At 42.3% G+C, this 20,323-nt stretch overlaps 1 protein-coding gene across 1 annotated transcript in view; it reads right to left on the bottom strand.

Annotated features, from left to right (window-relative positions):
- Positions 1–740: 740 nt before the first annotated feature.
- Positions 741–20,323, bottom strand: part of ARIH1 (ariadne RBR E3 ubiquitin protein ligase 1) — a gene marked incomplete at its 5' end in the record, with an annotated part of 39,059 nt that continues 19,476 nt past the window's right edge. The window contains 6 exon segments of the mRNA XM_014583734.2: positions 741–4,138; positions 5,146–5,258; positions 7,205–7,465; positions 9,614–9,671; positions 13,057–13,187; positions 19,809–19,880. Coding sequence (XP_014439220.1) covers positions 4,054–4,138; positions 5,146–5,258; positions 7,205–7,465; positions 9,614–9,671; positions 13,057–13,187; positions 19,809–19,880 — 720 coding nt within the window.

Here is a 20,323-nt window from a genome sequence, read left to right as displayed (position 1 = left end):
CTCTCATAATTACAGATCCAAAGAAGACCAAATTAAATTGGCCTAAAAGCTGGACTTTGCTAGAATGTGGATGACAAATACCTACAACTTTGGAACCTTCTAAAGATAATTCTCCTTTCCCCCTTACAGGGGATAGCAGCTTCTGAGAGTGAGTATTAACGGTAGTGACATGAGAGAGCTCTGAAGTTAACTGTCTTTTAAAAATATTTCATCTTTAAAAGAACTGACACTCAGATGTGTGCTGAGCATATACTAAGTATTGCTACTGCAGCACAAACATCCATTATTTTCTTTTTACCACAGGATGCATGCCAGAGAGGGGGGAAGTGAGAAATCACTCCCCAGGGAGGATGGCCACACTGCAATCCCTTCTCCTCCAGTCTCCTCTCAGGATTTTGGGCACACAAGCCTAGTGTGATTTTCAAGCCACTAGGTCCAGGACTTGAACCCTGCAGTCAGCCATGTGGGATCTGGCGCCTTAACCACCATGCCACCTGCTGACCCAGTCATTTGAATTCAATGGTCAAGACACGTAATTGGCAAGCTTTTAGAAAATGCTCCTAAGGCTTCATGAACCCAGTTAAGTGTTGGGGGTAGTCTCATTCACAGTTCCCTGCAAAGAAACAATCAAATCTCGACATTTTATATTAAACAGGAACGGTGAATAAGGCACGTAATACAAGTGGCTGTTAGCCACCTACGGTCGTTTTTAAACTATAAATAAACATAAGTAACTAATGGAATAACAAAATAAAAGTTTATTTTATTAGAATTAGGAATGTTCTTTCCCTCTGGGCAACCTGAACAGTCCAGTTACAATGAAAATCTAAGAACAGTTATTTCCACAGCACAGGGTGCTCTATGCACAAAATTACAGGGTTAGGAGCATTGAATCAATTTATCGATCTGATTGTCTCACCAACCCTCCCCATCCCATCCCCAAGTGCTCTATACCGGGATCTGTAGCTAAAAGAATGTGTCATTGTACATTAAGTCCTTCTCTCTCTCGTGCTACATTTCATTTCTCAGTCATGACTGAACCACCTAATACACTGAAGAGTCAACCATTTCAAATCAAGTCAGTCTTGGATCTGTTGTGTATGTGTGTATGTATACACATGTGTATTTAATATATTTATTTAAACACACATAAAACACATACAACCTGGGTTGCAGCAAAATATACAGAATTTAGTCTGATGGTATTATATGCTACTCGATTTTACCACTGCGGTTTGTGTCCTGAGCTTTGGATCAAAATTCTATTAGAAGTCAATGTAAGTCCGTCAGCTGCTGATTGAGTTGTTCCAGCGAGGCATGCACTTTTCAGAAGACAATGCAGTTGACCTCGAGAAGACAGGGAGACCCTGGTGCTGACTATGAATAGAGCCCTCTGATAGAAAGACTTCGGTGGGTGAAACAGGGAAGCTGTCACACAATATGGCTTGCCGATCCAGCTGGGGGCACAGAAGCTACTAACATCGAAAGCAATTAACTCTGAGGATCATGTCAAACATGGAGATAGCTGTTGAAAGCCTGGAAGTGGAACAAGGCCGGGTTACCTTGATCTATACACAGTAGGGGTGCACTCACAACTGCAACGCCCTCAGCTAGTATGCCAACACGGAAACTACAAAGCATCTCTAAAAAGCACTGTTCCTCCGCAGGCGGGGCGGACTGCGTGGAGTGCACACACTGTTTCGGGGTACTTGTTGCAAGGGGAGCACGTAAAGAGGATTTATGACATTCAAACCTAGATACTGCAAAGTTAACTGTTAAGATTCTTTAAAAACACCACACATACACAAAGCATTTTAAGGGAGCCACATGTATCTAGATAGCGGTTCTGGCTGCTTTTCAAAGTTACCAGGGAAAGGAACTTCAGCTCTCTCTTAAAAAAAAAAAAAAAAAAAAAACCTTAGTTTTGATAAATGTCCTTTAAGATTGATGCAGTTGTGTAAAGTGAAATAAAGTCAAACAAATGGGAGAACGGGGCGGAGAAGGGGTGCAGGGGAAAAGAGAACATGGAAGAAGCGGACGCTGAGTTCAGATGTGCACCTGAGGTGGCAAGGGAAGGAAGGAGCAAAGGTCCAGGTAAAGTCGATCCTAAAGCGACACATGTTCAGGAAAGCAGCATAATAGACTCAGCAAACACTCACTGATCTCTGATGGGAGAAGAACAGTTGTGAGTATATCTCAGGTAACAACCTTTTCTAAAAGGAAAAGTAGGGTTGACTCAGCAAAGCCTAACTTAGGCAAAAGGCCAGAGGAAAGTGGGCCTACTTCCCAATGGAGTAATAGGATGTACGATGCAAGAGCAGACACAGCTGCCTCGCACGCGGTAAACACTCCCTAGGCACAGGCAATTCAAGGAAGACAAAGAGGTCCTCGGCCAAAGCTGGCATTTCCTAGTCAGACCTCTTAATCTAGTTGCCTAGTTCACTCTGCACTCCTATATAAAACTGACAGATTTAGGGATGCTTAACTGTTGAAAATGACCAAAGCTAGAATGGTCTAAACAGGTATAGAGTTAATAAAACCACCACCATCCTTTACTTTTAACATAGCTCTTGGTAGAAATTTCATAAAAATGGACATCACAGCTAAAATGCATTATTAATTCTATCTGCTGACAACAGAAAAGAAGCAAACTTGGTGATTCCTATTTAAATGCACTAGATGAGAATATCATGTCCTAGGGGTGTTCGCCTTCAAACTGAACCCACGGCAACACACACGAGCAATATCAGTATCCGCCAGTTTGAAATCCAAAATCTGAGACTAAGTGAATGGCTATTTATTTATATTTAAAGCAAAAACATTCTATTTGACACCCTAACTTAGAGAAGGGGTGAGAGATGAGCCATAACTTAAAATCTTAAAAGGCTCAAAGCAGCAAATATGGGAAAACAAAAAAAGAAAAGAAAAAGAAATTTGGAAATGCCTCCTCTGGATGTGGCAGGGGCCTGGGAAATCTGTGGCTGTGTGCGTAACCTGGCACACAAGAGCGTGGGTAGAGGCCCGTGGCCTCGTGGCCTCCGATCCCCCAGGAACTGCAGCAACACAACTCCTGGCTGCAGTGCTGACCAGGCCATGGATGGAGTCCAAGCTTGCCCTCCCTGTCCCTGATCAAGAGAGAACTCGAGGCAGGAGGCCCATGGCCATCCACAGACATACCCAAACCAGAAAGGGCCAAGGAACCTCAGGAAAGGGAAATCGGAGAGCTCTATGTAGGTCTTCCAGAGGTGCTAAACCAATACACCTTTTATCCCCACCCCAACCCTAGAAAGATAAAGCAAACTGAAAGAAAATGCACAGCAAATAGACATAATCTTGAAGATTTTTAAAGAATAAATATTTTTTGTAATTAAACATTATGCAAACACGTGCCACGCTTGCTTTGTCCATGCATATGCGCTATATACAATTTTGAAAAATACTGTGTTGTCCTCTTGTTTTAAAAGTCATATACAAAGTTTTTTTGTTTTTTGTTTGTTTAATCCTCTTGCTGCCTACCTACCCTTTCTCCATCCCGAGAATTTTCTTTGCAAGGAACTAATAATCATCATTCACTCATGACTTGGAGTATGAGAAAAAGAGAGTCAGTCTGTGTGTGGGTGTGTCTGTGTGTGCAGGACAGGGAGGAGAAGAGGTCCTTCACCAAAGTACAACAGAATGGCTGGCTGGGACAGGAAAGCCGTGTCAAGGAGCTGCTGGAAACTGTAACTGTACTACACTCAGAAAAAAGAAAACGAAAAAGGAGTCAGCTTTGAGAATGAAGCTACGTTACAAGTTAAAGTTGGAGGGCTTTTAGTGTGTCTGTCACACTTTTGTTGGCGGCCTAGAATACTGTTGTACAATGGTTTATCTACCTTTTTTATTACAATATAATTTACTTAAACTTTCCGTTAACAAAACAGAACTCTGGCACTACAGACCAGCGGTGTCGGAACAGGCTCAGTGCCTCCTTGTCTGTGTGTGTTGTGTTTGCTTTAATTGCATGAGCACTCTAGATGGAAAAGTGTTCAGAGTTCATTTTATGCAGGGCCATGCTCAGTCCTCAATGTACTCCCACAGGTCTTTCTCATAGCCTTCATGCACATGCTGTAACAAAACCCTTCGCCGACTCTCACAGTATCTGTAATAAGAGAAAAACACATTTGTTGTCAGTATCCGACAACTAAAAAAGGAGAGAGAGAGCAATTTGTTTATGTTAGGGCCCTGGAACAAACGCTTTTTCATAGGCACATTTTCAGGTCTAGACATACAGACACATCAAAATGCTTGAAATATTTAAACAGTATTTTTATTTTTTGAAACCCAGGATACTCAGTCCTAAGAAATTAATTTTAGAGCAATGAAGTGTTAGAAATACCAATGGGCCCTAGAAATCAATTATTTGCTACTGTAGTTCTACAGATAAGCCCTTTCAGAAAAAAGTAATTTCATGAGTTATTTATCTACAACATTGCTGTTAACTGCAAACAGACTATGAACACAGTGTGTTAGCTACAGCTGGCTGATGGAAGTGAAAAATATTATTGAGGCCTGAACTCCAAGTCTTCCAAATTCCCAAGTTTCCTACTACATTAAAAAGATTTGAGCATTTGCCATGAAAACACATGCTGGGGGAAAGATTTCTTGATGCTGAGAAATGAAACATTTTATCTTTAGCTTAAGAAGTGACATATTACCCCTAGGACAAAGTGAATCTCTCCTTAGTGATTAAAAAAAAAAAAAAAAAACTAATAAAAACTCGAAAAAAGAAAAAGTTAAGTTGATAGAGCTCACTTGTTGACAGCCATGCCCTCCAGGCTTCTCAGGCTAGGTCCAGCATCCTACTCTCCCCTCATCCAGGTGGCCACTTGCCCTTGCTGCATTCTTTCTTCCCCAAGGGTGGCGCCTCAACAGTTCAAACGGAATGGAAGCAGAACCAGCCAGGAATAAGTGGCTGAATACCCTCTCTATGAGTGAGCAGTACCAACGGCACCTACCATCTGACCGACAAGCAATCTGGAAGAGATGCAGCAGCAGCTCAGCAGTGGGCATGCTCAACCCGCATCACCACACTGAACCGGAGTGCTGAGGGGACGAGGCCGCCACTGTCAGGAAATTCTGCTCAATCACCATTAAAACACATCTCACCTGTACTTATCTTGTACTTTCTGCTTTATGTCCTGCAGAGAATCTTGGGAAATATCTCGTTCGAGGTAGCCCGAAAGCACCTCTGTGGCATTCTCTAAATCTGCTTGGTTATTCTGCAAGAAGGAAAATACACAATAAATAAAGCCTAAAGATTAAACAGTCTTTTGCTGCTTTGTTGACTAGACTGCTTTCAACACTGCTTCTGTAATTTTTATAGGTAGTTCACTGTTCCTATAAAGCTCTTCATGCCCGCTTGTTCTCTCTTTCTACAACTTTCCTTCATTTGTTTTTGTTATAGGATGTGTGTACTCACCAGAGACAGACAGACAGGAAGTAAGAAATCACCCCTCACAGGTGATAGTCACATGGCAATCCTTTCTCCTCCATTCTCCTCTTGGGATTTGGGGCATACACACCTGGAGTGTTTGTCAAGCTGCCAGGTCCCAGTCAGCCATTTGGGATCAAGAACCCTAACTACCATGACATCTGCTGGCCCCAGTACAGTTTTTGAAAGGACTTAAAACATCTCCTAGATATGAGAGCTGCTCTTAGATAAAAACTCAAAAACTCTGGAAAACTCAGAAACTTCTTCTTGCTTTGACCTGGCTGCACCTGCTTCTTTATTCAACACTGCTGGAAGATTAACTTTTTAGCCTCCATTCACTTGTTCACTGTACCCAAATTCCCATCTGCTTGTCAGTCGTACTGTCTACTCTATGGAAAGCAAGGTTTCATGCATCGAAAAAATAATTTTGGGGGGGGGGAGGTTTTTTCGCTATAGGGCGTGTGCGCTCGCCAGACAGAGAGAGAGAGAGACATAGAGACAGAAAGCGAGAAATCACCCCCCAGGGGGGATGGTCACGCCGCAATCCCTTCTCCTCCATTCTCCTCTCAGGATTTTGGGCACGCGCCCAGCGTGAGTTTTAAAGCCACTGGGTCCGGGACGCGAACCGCGGTCGACTATGTGGGAATCCAGTGACATAGCCATTACGCTAACTGCTGGTTCCCTCGGAAAAAAATTTTTGAAGGTATTTTCCATAGAGTGTATATGCTTGCTGGAGAGACAGAGACATTGAGAGAGAAGAGAGAAATCACCCCCTGGAGGGAATGGCCATGCCGCGATCCATGCTCCTTTGGGGACTTTGAGCACACATGTAATGTGCATCCTGTGATTTTCAAGGTGCCAGGTCCAGGATTCAGACTGCAATCAGCAGTGTGGGAATCCAGCACCAGCACCTTAACCACTATGCCGCCTGCCAGCCCGTCATGCACCAATTTTAACTGAGCGTCTTTACTTCCAAAACCTTTCATGCTAAAAAGAACCCCTTTCAGTCATCACTTGTTCACCAAAAGTAACCACCATATTAACTTCTAATGTTAGACTGTCAGAAAAATCATGGCGTGATTTTCTATGCAAAAATGTGCCGTGACTTTTCTAACGACTCAGTAGGTTAATTTTGTTCAAATAAAGCCTTTCGCTGAGAAGTTAAGGTGTGCCAGGTGCTTTATAAGCTACTTCCACGGACTGTCTCATTTAAACCTCATAACGTTCATCTTAGAATTAAGAGATTTAGTAATACGACTCCAGATCAATAGAACACTAAGTAACGAGGTCAAGGCCCTAGCCCAGTGCAGGTTCCAGAGCTGCATACTTGACTGCTAGCTGGCTGCCCCATGTCTACTTAAATGTGCGTTAGGGTAAGAAATAGAAGTTTCTCTTGTCTTTTTAATAAATACTGTGTTTACCCACATTTTCTGAGCAGGTAGGAACCTTTTAAACTATCTGGGGGCGGGTAGGTGGTATGGTCATTAGGGGCATTGGACTCCCACATGGTAACTCCCACATGGTTGATCATGGTTCACGTCCCGGACCTGGTGGCTTGCTTTATCACTTTCCTCCCACTCTCTCTCTCTGTCCCTCTCCGGTCAAATTGAAAAATAAAAATAAATAAGTTAAATAAAATAATTCTGGAAAAAAAAAAAACTCTATCTGATCTCTGGAAGATCAAGTTGTCCTATGACACAGGTGGGCTTTCCCCCCTCCAGGAATTCCTCCTACCTCGAAGATAATGGACTGGTTATTCTTTTTGAGGTAGAAAGCGAAGACATAAGTGTACATGAGTGTGGCACGACACTGGCAGAGGACATCGACTGCTTTCTTCAGGAACTGGACCTCGATCCAGGACATGTTATGCTGCTGCATCTCCTCCATCTTCTGCTTCACCTGAGCGTACAGTTTGTGCTCGAAGCGCAAGCTCTGCATGTGGTTCATGTAGCGATTACAGTAGAACAGGTACCTCTGCAGAGCTGCCCTGGACCGCTGTCCCAACAGGAAGACAAAGGGCACGTGGTTATAGCACACGTTAGCCACAACAAGCCCTCACCTCACACCTGTTAGGATGGCTTCTGTCACAAAGATAAAGCTAAGTGTTAGTGAGGGTGTGAGGAAAAGGGAACTCTCGCATATTGCTGGTGGGAATTTAATCAGCACAGCCCTCACAGAAAATGATTTGCTGGTTCCTCAAAGAATGAATGCTAGACCTACCATGGGCTCCAAAACCTCCCTCTCCAGGGGACACATCCAAAGGGACTGTCACCATGCTGAGAGGACGTCTGCTCCCATGTTCACAGATGCTGTGACGGGACAGCCCCTTCTCAGCGTGCACCCGCGCACACACACGCCTTTTCCAGTATGAATAAATTAACTTAAAAATCAAAACAAGACAAACTAGCTGGTCCCATGGCCTAAGGGATCTGGACCCCACATAGCCAACTGCAGTTCAAATCTGGCCCTGGCAGCTTGAAAACAGACCCGGTATATAGGTGCCCCCAGTCACAGCAGGACAGAGAAGTGGGGGGACTGCAGTATTGCCAGACCCTACTGGAGGGTGCTTTCTCAATCTCTGGCACGCATATGTGGAGTGGGGAAATGAAACGATCTCAGCAGGCCCAGGAATTTTTAAACAGTAAAGAATTTTTAAATGTGCCTAAAAATCTGATGGTATTCGAAAGGGGAAGAAAAAAAAAACCCACTCTAGATCATCTGAATGAATTCCTTATAACTGAGATTTAATTTCAGGCCTTACATTTGGGAAATGGCAAAAATTGGCATTGAAGAGTATTTCTTTAACTGTAACCAGGCTACTGAGGAAAACAAGGCAAAATATAAGACATTGACAAGCCATTCTAGGCAAATTAAAACATGATACACTATAGATATGAATGTCTGCTATAGCCAAAATGTAGAAAGTTGGTGGGAGAACAACTTATCACATGAACTGAAGTGCTGTAACAATCCATTAAAAAACACCCAGTCAGGGACCAGCAGTTGGCGTAATGGCTATGTCGCTGAACTCCCATGTAGTCGACCGTGGTTTGACTCCCAGACCAGTTGGCTTAAACTCACACCAGGTACATGTGTGTGCGTGCCCAAGATTCTGAGAAGAGAATGGAGGAGAAGGGATTTCGGCGTGGCCATCCCCCGTGGGGGGTAATTTCTCACTTTCTGTCTCTGTCTCTGTCCTTCTGGAGAGCACAAGTGCCCTATAGCAAAAACTTCTGTGGAGCACAGGTGCCCTATAGCAAAAACCTCTCCCCCCCCCCAAAAAAAAACACCCAGTCATATAGCAGTCTATCAACAGCAAATTAATTCCAACAAATGTTATATCTACCCAACTGGATAGTGTGAGCAAGTCTGAATAACTCATCATGATTAATTACAATGTATGATTTTCCACTCTTTAAAAAAAACACCCAGTCATATAGCAGTCTATCAACAGCAAATTAATTCCAACAAATGTTATATCTACCCAACTGGATAGTGTGAGCAAGTCTGAATAACTCATCATGATTAATTACAATGTATGATTTTCCACTCTTTAAAAAAAAAAAGTCTGAATAACTCATCATGATTAATTACAAACTATTATTTTCCCCTCTTTAAAAAAAAAAAAAAAGTGAGACGGAACTTCCACTTCTAACAATGTGACAAATGCCATACATATATATTCTTTTATATTTATAATCACCTTTTATAAATATTTATTATACTGAAGCCTGAAATTGGACACTGCATAACTAATGAAACTGAAGGAAAGAAAATATAAGCATGCTTCTGTTCTGATAGAATAAGAGTCCCTCTGTAAATGGAAACACGTACCTCGTATTTATTGGAGCATCTTTTCACAAGTCTTTCAGAATGGAAAAATTCTGCTAAATTATTCCCCAACAAATCATTCTCTAATGAATCTGCAATGTATTGATATATCCTATTTTTTTAAAGAATTATTTATCATTCATTTTCATTTGACATCACACAAACCCAGAAAAACGAGACGACGGGGGGAGCCCTAGCCAGGGACTCAGACTGTGCTTGGCCATGTGGGAGTATCCAGCGCCTTAACCACCACACCACCTGCTGGTCCCAATACATCATATTTAACAGCTATTCTACCGTAGAAGTACTCACCTCCTGTGCGTCTCTGGCTGCCTTGGCATCATCCTCATTATAGCGGTTACAGTTGTACCTTTAAGTAAATGAGAACGAGTCTATAAAGTCGTAAGTCAATGAGAAGAGAACAAATCACAGAACTTTAACCTCAATTTAGAGATGATCTAGAACCAACACTTCACAGCAGATAAACTGATGTGTAAAAATGCCCAGGGCGCTCCTGTTGTAAGATACCTCTAACTGCTGAGGCTCCTCAGGAGTGGCGGTGTTACTGAACCTAAGTCACACCCAGGGTCCGCGGGGGGCCTCCCCTCCTCCTGAGGCCATCAGCCCATTCCAGACTAGCTCACTTATTAGAAAACCCCGGCACTCCAGAACTTCCATTTACCAACTAGTTTGAACTAACTCAATTTTTAAAGAAAGAGAGCATCTTATTTCCTAGGTTATTTGTTATTTAAGTCAAATATAAGAGGTCTTCAAAAAGGTCATGGAAAATGTATATTATAAAAAATCTATGCATAGATTTCAATAAGATTTTCCTACCAAAAGAAACTTGTTCTTTATTTCCATTTGTCCATGAACTTTCTGCAAACCCATCCTAGTCCCCATTTTCCAAATTTATCTTATCTGCTCTTTTTTAAGCCCATGAGGACCCCTAGTCAACAGCCCAATAGAGGACAGATGCTGTGCTATGTGTTTTATGAGCTCTGGTCGTTTCTTGGAGTCACCGAAAAGTGGACACATAAACGGGTGACAGGAGAGACATTGCCCAGAGAAGCCGGCTCAGAGTGGGGATGAACAAGACAGGTGTTTCCTTGCCCTGGGGACTATGCCTCACTTACAAAGCAACTGCCGATCATGCTCTCTCCGTACAGGCACTTGCTCATACTCGACCCCTTCCAGCACCTCTGAAGTGTCTATTTCTACCCTCACTGAGTACAAGAACAAGACCTGGCACACTCAGGGTCAGGAACTAGAGCTTCAGAGCTGGGCTAATCTTAGGCGTGCCAACTGAGGGTCACCCATAACCAAGGAGTATGGTGCTCACATGCTGCTGTCATGGCTTCAGAACCTTTTAGAGCTAAAGGAAGAATGGAAGTTTATTTTCAATCTTATTAAATTGGAGTTACTATTCCAGTTGGCTAAGATCTCCAGGTTTTAAGGGTCATTATGTTCAATGCCTCTCTGATGTTGCCCTAAATTGTACATAAGATTTTTACATAAACAGAGACAAGCAAAACACCTTTCAGCAAGCCTTTAAGGCGTTCCACAAGGAAGACAAATGTCCATTACCTGTACTACAAGAAATGAGAATTCCATCTACTCCAACATTCCTGCCTACATCCACTGCCTCGCCACAACGTCAGAAACCACACAGAAATACCTCGGTGAAATCTAGAGAACATCCCAACCCATCATCCTAGCAAAACCATCATTTGATTCTGGAATTACACACGAGAGCAAAATTAAGTTATGTGGTTCATTTGTCCTTTGTGAAATCAATCACAAAGTTTGTATACTGTTTTGTTTGCTTCCAGTCTATGGTCCTCCCTTGTTCATGATTACTCAGAAATAACCAGCATTGGTCCATCGGTTCCAAACTTTCACAGTAACCCAGACAGCAGCTCCTCTAGGTCAGGAAATGTATCACTCAGTTCTCTCCAGTTTGTACTAGAACCCCTTCTTGGCAATAATTACTGAACCTAGCCCAAAGCTCATTATCTTTGACCACTACTGGTCAACAATTAATACCTCTTTTCCCATCTAGCATATTCTTTACATTTTTCCTTTTGTCACATTTTATTTATAAGCTTTGTCTAATTTGGGGCTTCTACTCTGCTAGTATCATTAAGGAGAGCAATGTTTACAATTCATGTTATATTCTGCTACTCAGAATGCTATTTTGAGGACTGGAGACATTTTCAGCTATACCAGGGAAACAGCATGACCCAAGTGTGACATGGGTGTGGGAAAAGGCAAGACACAGGCAGTGCCCTAACATCCCCTAAGGACAGCCCATTCTTCCTTCTTGCACCCACCACTTGTGTTCTGTACCCAGATCAGGTTTCAATGCAGCTCATTTAAAATCTGAATTGGGATTACAGATGTCATTACATAAACGTATTTATATTTTTAATAATTCTCGCCTCCCCCTTCCCACTACCCGGGCTTGCTCACACGAGGTAAGGTAAATTTAGTTCCTGGTAACACTCTTAACACTCCAGCCGCCGACATTCGCGAGAGCCAGAGCACCTGTGTAATGATCCCCAGATACCAAATCCTCTCCCTGGGGTTCTAACAATGACAATATCACTTTACTTCTGCCTTAACCAATCCGTTTTTACCTGGTTCAGAATGAGTTCCAGAAAGGAAAGTAATCCTTCTTGCTATTCCTCTGCCTAATGCAATGGATGAAACATGCGATGAAACCGGGAGGGGGACTTGCCACTGTCCCAAATCAGACTGCATGCCCTGTCTTGAACCTGTGATATCTTCCCTCCCATCACTCTCTACAAAGCAGCTAGAACTGAGGTGGAACTGATGTAAAGCACATAACATATTCTCGTTTAAACTGTACCTCCTATGTCGCCCCGCTTACAATTCTTACGATATAGCAAACTACTTTAGGTCCCCAGTCAGCTTTCTAGCTCTTTTCCTACTCCTCACAACTGAGCAGGAGCCACAAGCCCAAATGCCCACAGGGCTAACACAAATGAGCGAATCAGGCCACTTGCACGTTATTTACATTTTTATTAAGAAATGTGCTATGTTCCATTTTTCTCCAAACTCAAAGCATCCTCAGTTTAACTTGCACTTTCCCAAAGGAATAACAATATGCATGGAACAAAAACATGCAGTGTCACTAAGTGAAAAACAGCAGTGCCGCGGGGTAGGTGCAAATGACTGTGACGCTCAGTCTGGGAGAAACGGATCACACTGCAGAGCGAAAGCCCTCAGATGCTCAACGGCTGACACTCGGGTACAAGTGACTGCTGCCAGCGGCCCTAAGTTTCAGAGAAGCTAAAAATACAATTTTGTTGGGCAATTTTCCAGATTTTTAGACTCCGGGACAAACTTTTTGACTAACAAGGTGCAGGGCGAATAAAACACACCTGCAGGTCGGGCTGGGCCGAGGGAGACACGTTAGACCGTGTGGCCTTGCTCTCACCTGACGCTGCCTTTGTCCTAAAATGTCAACTCCCCCTACTTTTTCAAGTGATGAACTCCTCGTCCTCCTTGAAGCTCACCTTGAGGAGGTGCTACCTCCTGTGTAAGATGCCTAACTGACCCCTCTCTGTGGCGCTCTCGTATCCACCTCTCGTGACACTGGTCACACACCACGTTTAGTTATTTCATTCTCAGAAGTTAGGCATCTCTAGGAAGAAGACCCTTATTCATAACACCCAGCATATATTTCGTACGTATGTGCACACATTCTTCCCTTCATTTCCCCAACCTACCAGGCAGATCCATGTGGCTCCCAAGGGCCAAGACACACCCAGCAAAACTCTGCTTTACAGTTCTGGTTACGACAGACCATGTGATTACAACCGCCATCCTTCTCAATTGTGACATGGCATTTGGGGCATTCCTATGAAGAGAAACTATAAAGTTGGTGTCAATGCTACACTGGGTCGTATTACTACCACTGAGGAGAAGCCAGTACTAATGCAATTTTTAAATACCATACTTGTGGTTAATACATGTAAAGCACATAGAACAGTGAACGCTTAGTAAGTCATCATTAGAAAAGAGCTGTTATCATTACTGCTACTGGCTTTTAAGATGTACAACAATTCAAAGAATTTTATAAAGTGAGGATGAGGGACAAATTATCTTAAGTACTTCTAATCATGTATGTGGCAACAGTAGCTTTATGGGAGGTATTATACTGTTCATGTAAATATACCATGCTCCCTCGTGTTATCCAGAAACCATTACTGAGTACTTCCTAACCCCTACGCACTGCTGTCAGCTTTTGATATGCATCAACTCCCAGCCCTCCGCTCCTCTTCCCATGTGTTGGATGGCTAAGCTGAGGCAGACAGTACTTTTCTCTATTACTTAAAATTAGCTAGTCCAAGGTCACACAGGTAAGGAAATGAAGCCAGGAGCCAAACCCAAGCAATCTCGCCTCTAGAGTTGCAAGCAGGGCAAGCAGGAAATGGGACCTTGACTGGTAAATTCATTTTGTGGCTACTGAATTTCCAACCTGTCCTTTGCCAACTATACATGTTTTAGATTCTTGTCATTGTGATTCATTTACAACTGTGCTACAAGAAATCACATTAGACCGTTTCTTCCGAATCCTTTTCATTCTGTGACTGGCTAGTAAGCCAAAGTTTCGACCTTGTAGACCTGCTGTTTGCTGCTTCTGAAAAATACAATCAACCTTATTATTTTTTTTCTGAAGTATAAATAAGATATATTTCTATTTGCTGTCTTTGATGTCTATAACCCCATCCAAGGGGGTAGCATCAGTCATTACACTAGCAGTCTTATTCTTAAAAATTTGCCAAATAGTGTTTGCCAGAGAAACAGACACAGAAAGGCTAGGGAAAACCGGAAAGCACTTTCCTCTGGGAAATGGCCACACCGCAGTATGTTCTCCTCCATCTCTCCCTCTCCTTCTGGGATTCTGGGCATGCATACACAAGCACCTGGGATGATTTTCAAGCTGCTGGGACTTGAACCATGCAGTTGGCCATGTGGGATCTGGCCTGTTAATCACCAGGTCACCGGCTGGCCCCTCTTCGGCTATTATCTGCACTCTGGCCTTTTGTGGGAAACATACTCACTGCTCACCAACTATAGTACAGCTGTGCACTGTCTAGCAAAAGGACATGCTCCGAGTCCTGTGTCGTCAGGCCACTCTGCTGCCGCATGAACATCACGAATGCACTGGCACACACCTGGGCGGAGAGCCTCCCCCACACTCCACACCGATCAGCGGTAATCCTATGGGACCACTGTTGTGCGCGTGGACTGTCACTGACAGAAAAGCCATGCACTGGGTGATGGTAATTTCATAGGGCAATGCGGCAATAATATTTAAAATACAGTTTTTGGAATCACTCACATAAGAAATGTTAGAATTCCCCAATGAAGAAAATTTTAGTCATAAAACACATCTCAATCTACATTAGTTGGTTATAATTAACCAAATAGCATTAAGCCCTCCAAATACTAAGATATCATCAACAATCTGCACATCTGTTTAAGGAGCTAATAACATGATAAATAAAAGCTTCGAAATCCTCTCAAGAAAACTGGTTTCACATCAAAACTACTGAGTAGCTGAATCTGTTATCACGAGTTGTCATTCGTCCCTGGAATTTACCTACTAACCAAAGCCAAACACGCACAGGCCTCCACTCTCTACTGTGAGCACCTTAGGGGCTTGCAGCATCTGAAGGGATTTATCTACATGTAGAAGGAAGGCTGTCTAATCAAAAGAGTGAAATAAAACCGCCCGAACCTAAATACTTGTATTATAGAACATATTTAAGGATCCTGGGACTTTAATCAACATTATCAGGTGGGAGAATCTTCAACTTTCCAAAAATGATTAGCGAAGAAAATAAAAACCATAAACGTAACAACCAATTCCTGATTCTATAATATATTTAGCATGGTTTTCTTGGACTGATACAAGTTATGTTTATCATGATGGCTTTAGAGAACACAAAAATACTAATGTCTAAAGGATGTTCCTTAAGGATTAGGGCATTTATTTTATGTGACAGAAAGTCACTGCTTTACTGCTAATATGTTCTGGAAGAAAGCTGTTTTACACGGAAGTATGTCAGATGCACACTTAACACTGTGCACGGCTGTCATTGTTAAAAGCATGCCTTACTCATAGCATTGTCCTGTGACTAAGTGAAGGAACAGTGAAAATATAACTCAGAACTCTTTAAAATATCCTTTTCATATGTGAAAGACAATACGAACAATGAATATCCAAGTCACTTAGAACCAATAGGACACAAGACTGAATGGAGTTACATTTGCTATTTGTTCAAGTTTCTACTAATAGACTAGGGGTACACAGTTGGGATTCCAATGTTTGCTTATCACTTAGTAATAGAGCAAAGGGGTACTTGAGATTATCTGCATTTGGGAGAAATTTTGAAACAAGTATCATGAGCAACATACTTCAAAATATTAAAAAGCAAAAACCCAAGAGACACCCACATTATTGCAAAAGTTTCTGTTTCTCAGAAGTCAAGTCTCTTGGTTAAAATGAAGTTGATTTGGGGGCTGGCAGACAGCGTAGTGGTTAAAGGCGCTGGACTCCCACATCGTGAATCGCAGTTCAAGTCCCGGACCTGGTCGCTTGCTTTCTCACTTCCCCCCCTCTCTCTTTCTCTGTCCCTCTCTGATCAAACTGGAAAATAATAATAGTAATGATAAATGAAAATAAAAAAAGAAAAAGAAGTAGATTTGAACAAACTATTCTATTAAGCATAGGTCAGTTACATAATTTTAAAAACTTGACAGTTGCTCAGTTACTCTGTTTGAATCCTGCTCCCAAATAATGACTCTTGGGGGCCAGCAGGTGGCATGATGGTTAAAGTGCTGTACTCCCTCCTGGCTGACTGTGATTCAAATCCCTGGACTTGCTAGTTTGCTTTCTCACTTTCTCTCTCTCTCTCTATTTTTGGAGAAAACATATGCCATGTAGCAGGTTGAGAAATAATAATGAATAAAATTAAATTAATAATCCTTTAAAAAAAAAAAAGAGTGACTCTGAAAAAGTAAAAGTCCCTGGGGATTTAAGACAGAAATACAACTAACCAAACAGAACCAAGCTAGGTGGAACAAACTGTATATTTGTATGCCACCAGGCAATCACGAAAAAAACCCAGACCAGGAAAATGGGCAGCTATTTCTCTGTAGGAAATGACCGCTTTCCTAACAGCAGAAAGTGAAAGCAGGGCACCGCATGCCCCAGCACAGTGCCCAGTACTCTAAACAAACTCTTCCAGTACAGGACAGCCACGAACGGCATCGCTCTGGGGAACAGGGAAAGGCGAGGGAGGCCTACAGTTAAGTGGACTAGTGCTCTGTCCATGCTGATGCACCTGTCCTTACCAGCTTCACTACCAAGAGTCACTGACAGAAATACCAACCTTTGTGTTCGCTGCAATCCAATTAGAGGTCTCACTGTCATCATCACACTTTTTAATCCACTTCTTCAACCACTGTTTCTAGAGTTGCAAGCAGGGCAAGCAGGAAATGGGACCTTGACTGGTAAATTCATTTTGTGGCTACTGAATTTCCAACCTGTCCTTTGCCAACTATACATGTTTTAGATTCTTGTCATTGTGATTCATTTACAACTGTGCTACAAGAAATCACATTAGACCGTTTCTTCCGAATCCTTTTCATTCTGTGACTGGCTAGTAAGCCAAAGTTTCGACCTTGTAGACCTGCTGTTTGCTGCTTCTGAAAAATACAATCAACCTTATTATTTTTTTTCTGAAGTATAAATAAGATATATTTCTATTTGCTGTCTTTGATGTCTATAACCCCATCCAAGGGGGTAGCATCAGTCATTACACTAGCAGTCTTATTCTTAAAAATTTGCCAAATAGTGTTTGCCAGAGAAACAGACACAGAAAGGCTAGGGAAAACCGGAAAGCACTTTCCTCTGGGAAATGGCCACACCGCAGTATGTTCTCCTCCATCTCTCCCTCTCCTTCTGGGATTCTGGGCATGCATACACAAGCACCTGGGATGATTTTCAAGCTGCTGGGACTTGAACCATGCAGTTGGCCATGTGGGATCTGGCCTGTTAATCACCAGGTCACCGGCTGGCCCCTCTTCGGCTATTATCTGCACTCTGGCCTTTTGTGGGAAACATACTCACTGCTCACCAACTATAGTACAGCTGTGCACTGTCTAGCAAAAGGACATGCTCCGAGTCCTGTGTCGTCAGGCCACTCTGCTGCCGCATGAACATCACGAATGCACTGGCACACACCTGGGCGGAGAGCCTCCCCCACACTCCACACCGATCAGCGGTAATCCTATGGGACCACTGTTGTGCGCGTGGACTGTCACTGACAGAAAAGCCATGCACTGGGTGATGGTAATTTCATAGGGCAATGCGGCAATAATATTTAAAATACAGTTTTTGGAATCACTCACATAAGAAATGTTAGAATTCCCCAATGAAGAAAATTTTAGTCATAAAACACATCTCAATCTACATTAGTTGGTTATAATTAACCAAATAGCATTAAGCCCTCCAAATACTAAGATATCATCAACAATCTGCACATCTGTTTAAGGAGCTAATAACATGATAAATAAAAGCTTCGAAATCCTCTCAAGAAAACTGGTTTCACATCAAAACTACTGAGTAGCTGAATCTGTTATCACGAGTTGTCATTCGTCCCTGGAATTTACCTACTAACCAAAGCCAAACACGCACAGGCCTCCACTCTCTACTGTGAGCACCTTAGGGGCTTGCAGCATCTGAAGGGATTTATCTACATGTAGAAGGAAGGCTGTCTAATCAAAAGAGTGAAATAAAACCGCCCGAACCTAAATACTTGTATTATAGAACATATTTAAGGATCCTGGGACTTTAATCAACATTATCAGGTGGGAGAATCTTCAACTTTCCAAAAATGATTAGCGAAGAAAATAAAAACCATAAACGTAACAACCAATTCCTGATTCTATAATATATTTAGCATGGTTTTCTTGGACTGATACAAGTTATGTTTATCATGATGGCTTTAGAGAACACAAAAATACTAATGTCTAAAGGATGTTCCTTAAGGATTAGGGCATTTATTTTATGTGACAGAAAGTCACTGCTTTACTGCTAATATGTTCTGGAAGAAAGCTGTTTTACACGGAAGTATGTCAGATGCACACTTAACACTGTGCACGGCTGTCATTGTTAAAAGCATGCCTTACTCATAGCATTGTCCTGTGACTAAGTGAAGGAACAGTGAAAATATAACTCAGAACTCTTTAAAATATCCTTTTCATATGTGAAAGACAATACGAACAATGAATATCCAAGTCACTTAGAACCAATAGGACACAAGACTGAATGGAGTTACATTTGCTATTTGTTCAAGTTTCTACTAATAGACTAGGGGTACACAGTTGGGATTCCAATGTTTGCTTATCACTTAGTAATAGAGCAAAGGGGTACTTGAGATTATCTGCATTTGGGAGAAATTTTGAAACAAGTATCATGAGCAACATACTTCAAAATATTAAAAAGCAAAAACCCAAGAGACACCCACATTATTGCAAAAGTTTCTGTTTCTCAGAAGTCAAGTCTCTTGGTTAAAATGAAGTTGATTTGGGGGCTGGCAGACAGCGTAGTGGTTAAAGGCGCTGGACTCCCACATCGTGAATCGCAGTTCAAGTCCCGGACCTGGTCGCTTGCTTTCTCACTTCCCCCCCTCTCTCTTTCTCTGTCCCTCTCTGATCAAACTGGAAAATAATAATAGTAATGATAAATGAAAATAAAAAAAGAAAAAGAAGTAGATTTGAACAAACTATTCTATTAAGCATAGGTCAGTTACATAATTTTAAAAACTTGACAGTTGCTCAGTTACTCTGTTTGAATCCTGCTCCCAAATAATGACTCTTGGGGGCCAGCAGGTGGCATGATGGTTAAAGTGCTGTACTCCCTCCTGGCTGACTGTGATTCAAATCCCTGGACTTGCTAGTTTGCTTTCTCACTTTCTCTCTCTCTCTCTATTTTTGGAGAAAACATATGCCATGTAGCAGGTTGAGAAATAATAATGAATAAAATTAAATTAATAATCCTTTAAAAAAAAAAAAGAGTGACTCTGAAAAAGTAAAAGACCCTGGGGATTTAAGACAGAAATACAACTAACCAAACAGAACCAAGCTAGGTGGAACAAACTGTATATTTGTATGCCACCAGGCAATCACGAAAAAAACCCAGACCAGGAAAATGGGCAGCTATTTCTCTGTAGGAAATGACCGCTTTCCTAACAGCAGAAAGTGAAAGCAGGGCACCGCATGCCCCAGCACAGTGCCCAGTACTCTAAACAAACTCTTCCAGTACAGGACAGCCACGAACGGCATCGCTCTGGGGAACAGGGAAAGGCGAGGGAGGCCTACAGTTAAGTGGACTAGTGCTCTGTCCATGCTGATGCACCTGTCCTTACCAGCTTCACTACCAAGAGTCACTGACAGAAATACCAACCTTTGTGTTCGCTGCAATCCAATTAGAGGTCTCACTGTCATCATCACACTTTTTAATCCACTTCTTCAACCACTGTTTGAAAACAACAACTGTTAGGGTACAAGAAAAGACTTGAAAGAGATAGCAAATTACTTTAGTACTTAATTACAGTGAAACGTAAAGGTAAAAGCCAGTGAACAAGATTGTCACTAGGCCTCTTCCTGTCTGAACCAGAGAAGTCTCACAGCTGTAATATCCAGTGTATGAAATCAACCAAAAGAGAATTTGCTCTGGCTAAAGCTGAGTGGGGAACCCAAAGCTTTTTTATTTTTTTTGAAAGGTTTTTGCTATAGGGCGCATGTGCTTGCCAGAAAGACAGAGAAAGACAGAAAGTGAGAAATCGCTCCCCGGGGGGATGGCCTCACAGCAATCCCTTCTCCTCCATTCTTCCCTTGGGATCTTGGGCACACGTGAGTTGAAGCCACCAGGTCCAGGACTCGAACCATGGTCGACTACATGGGAGTCCAGCAATGTAG

Source organism: Tupaia chinensis, unplaced genomic scaffold (genome assembly GCF_000334495.1).
Source record: "Tupaia chinensis unplaced genomic scaffold, TupChi_1.0 Scaffold144682_1, whole genome shotgun sequence".
Taxonomy (NCBI): Eukaryota; Metazoa; Chordata; class Mammalia; order Scandentia; family Tupaiidae; genus Tupaia; species Tupaia belangeri.
Note: the sequence above shows the minus strand (reverse complement) of the source record. Positions and strands in the feature narration are given on the sequence as shown.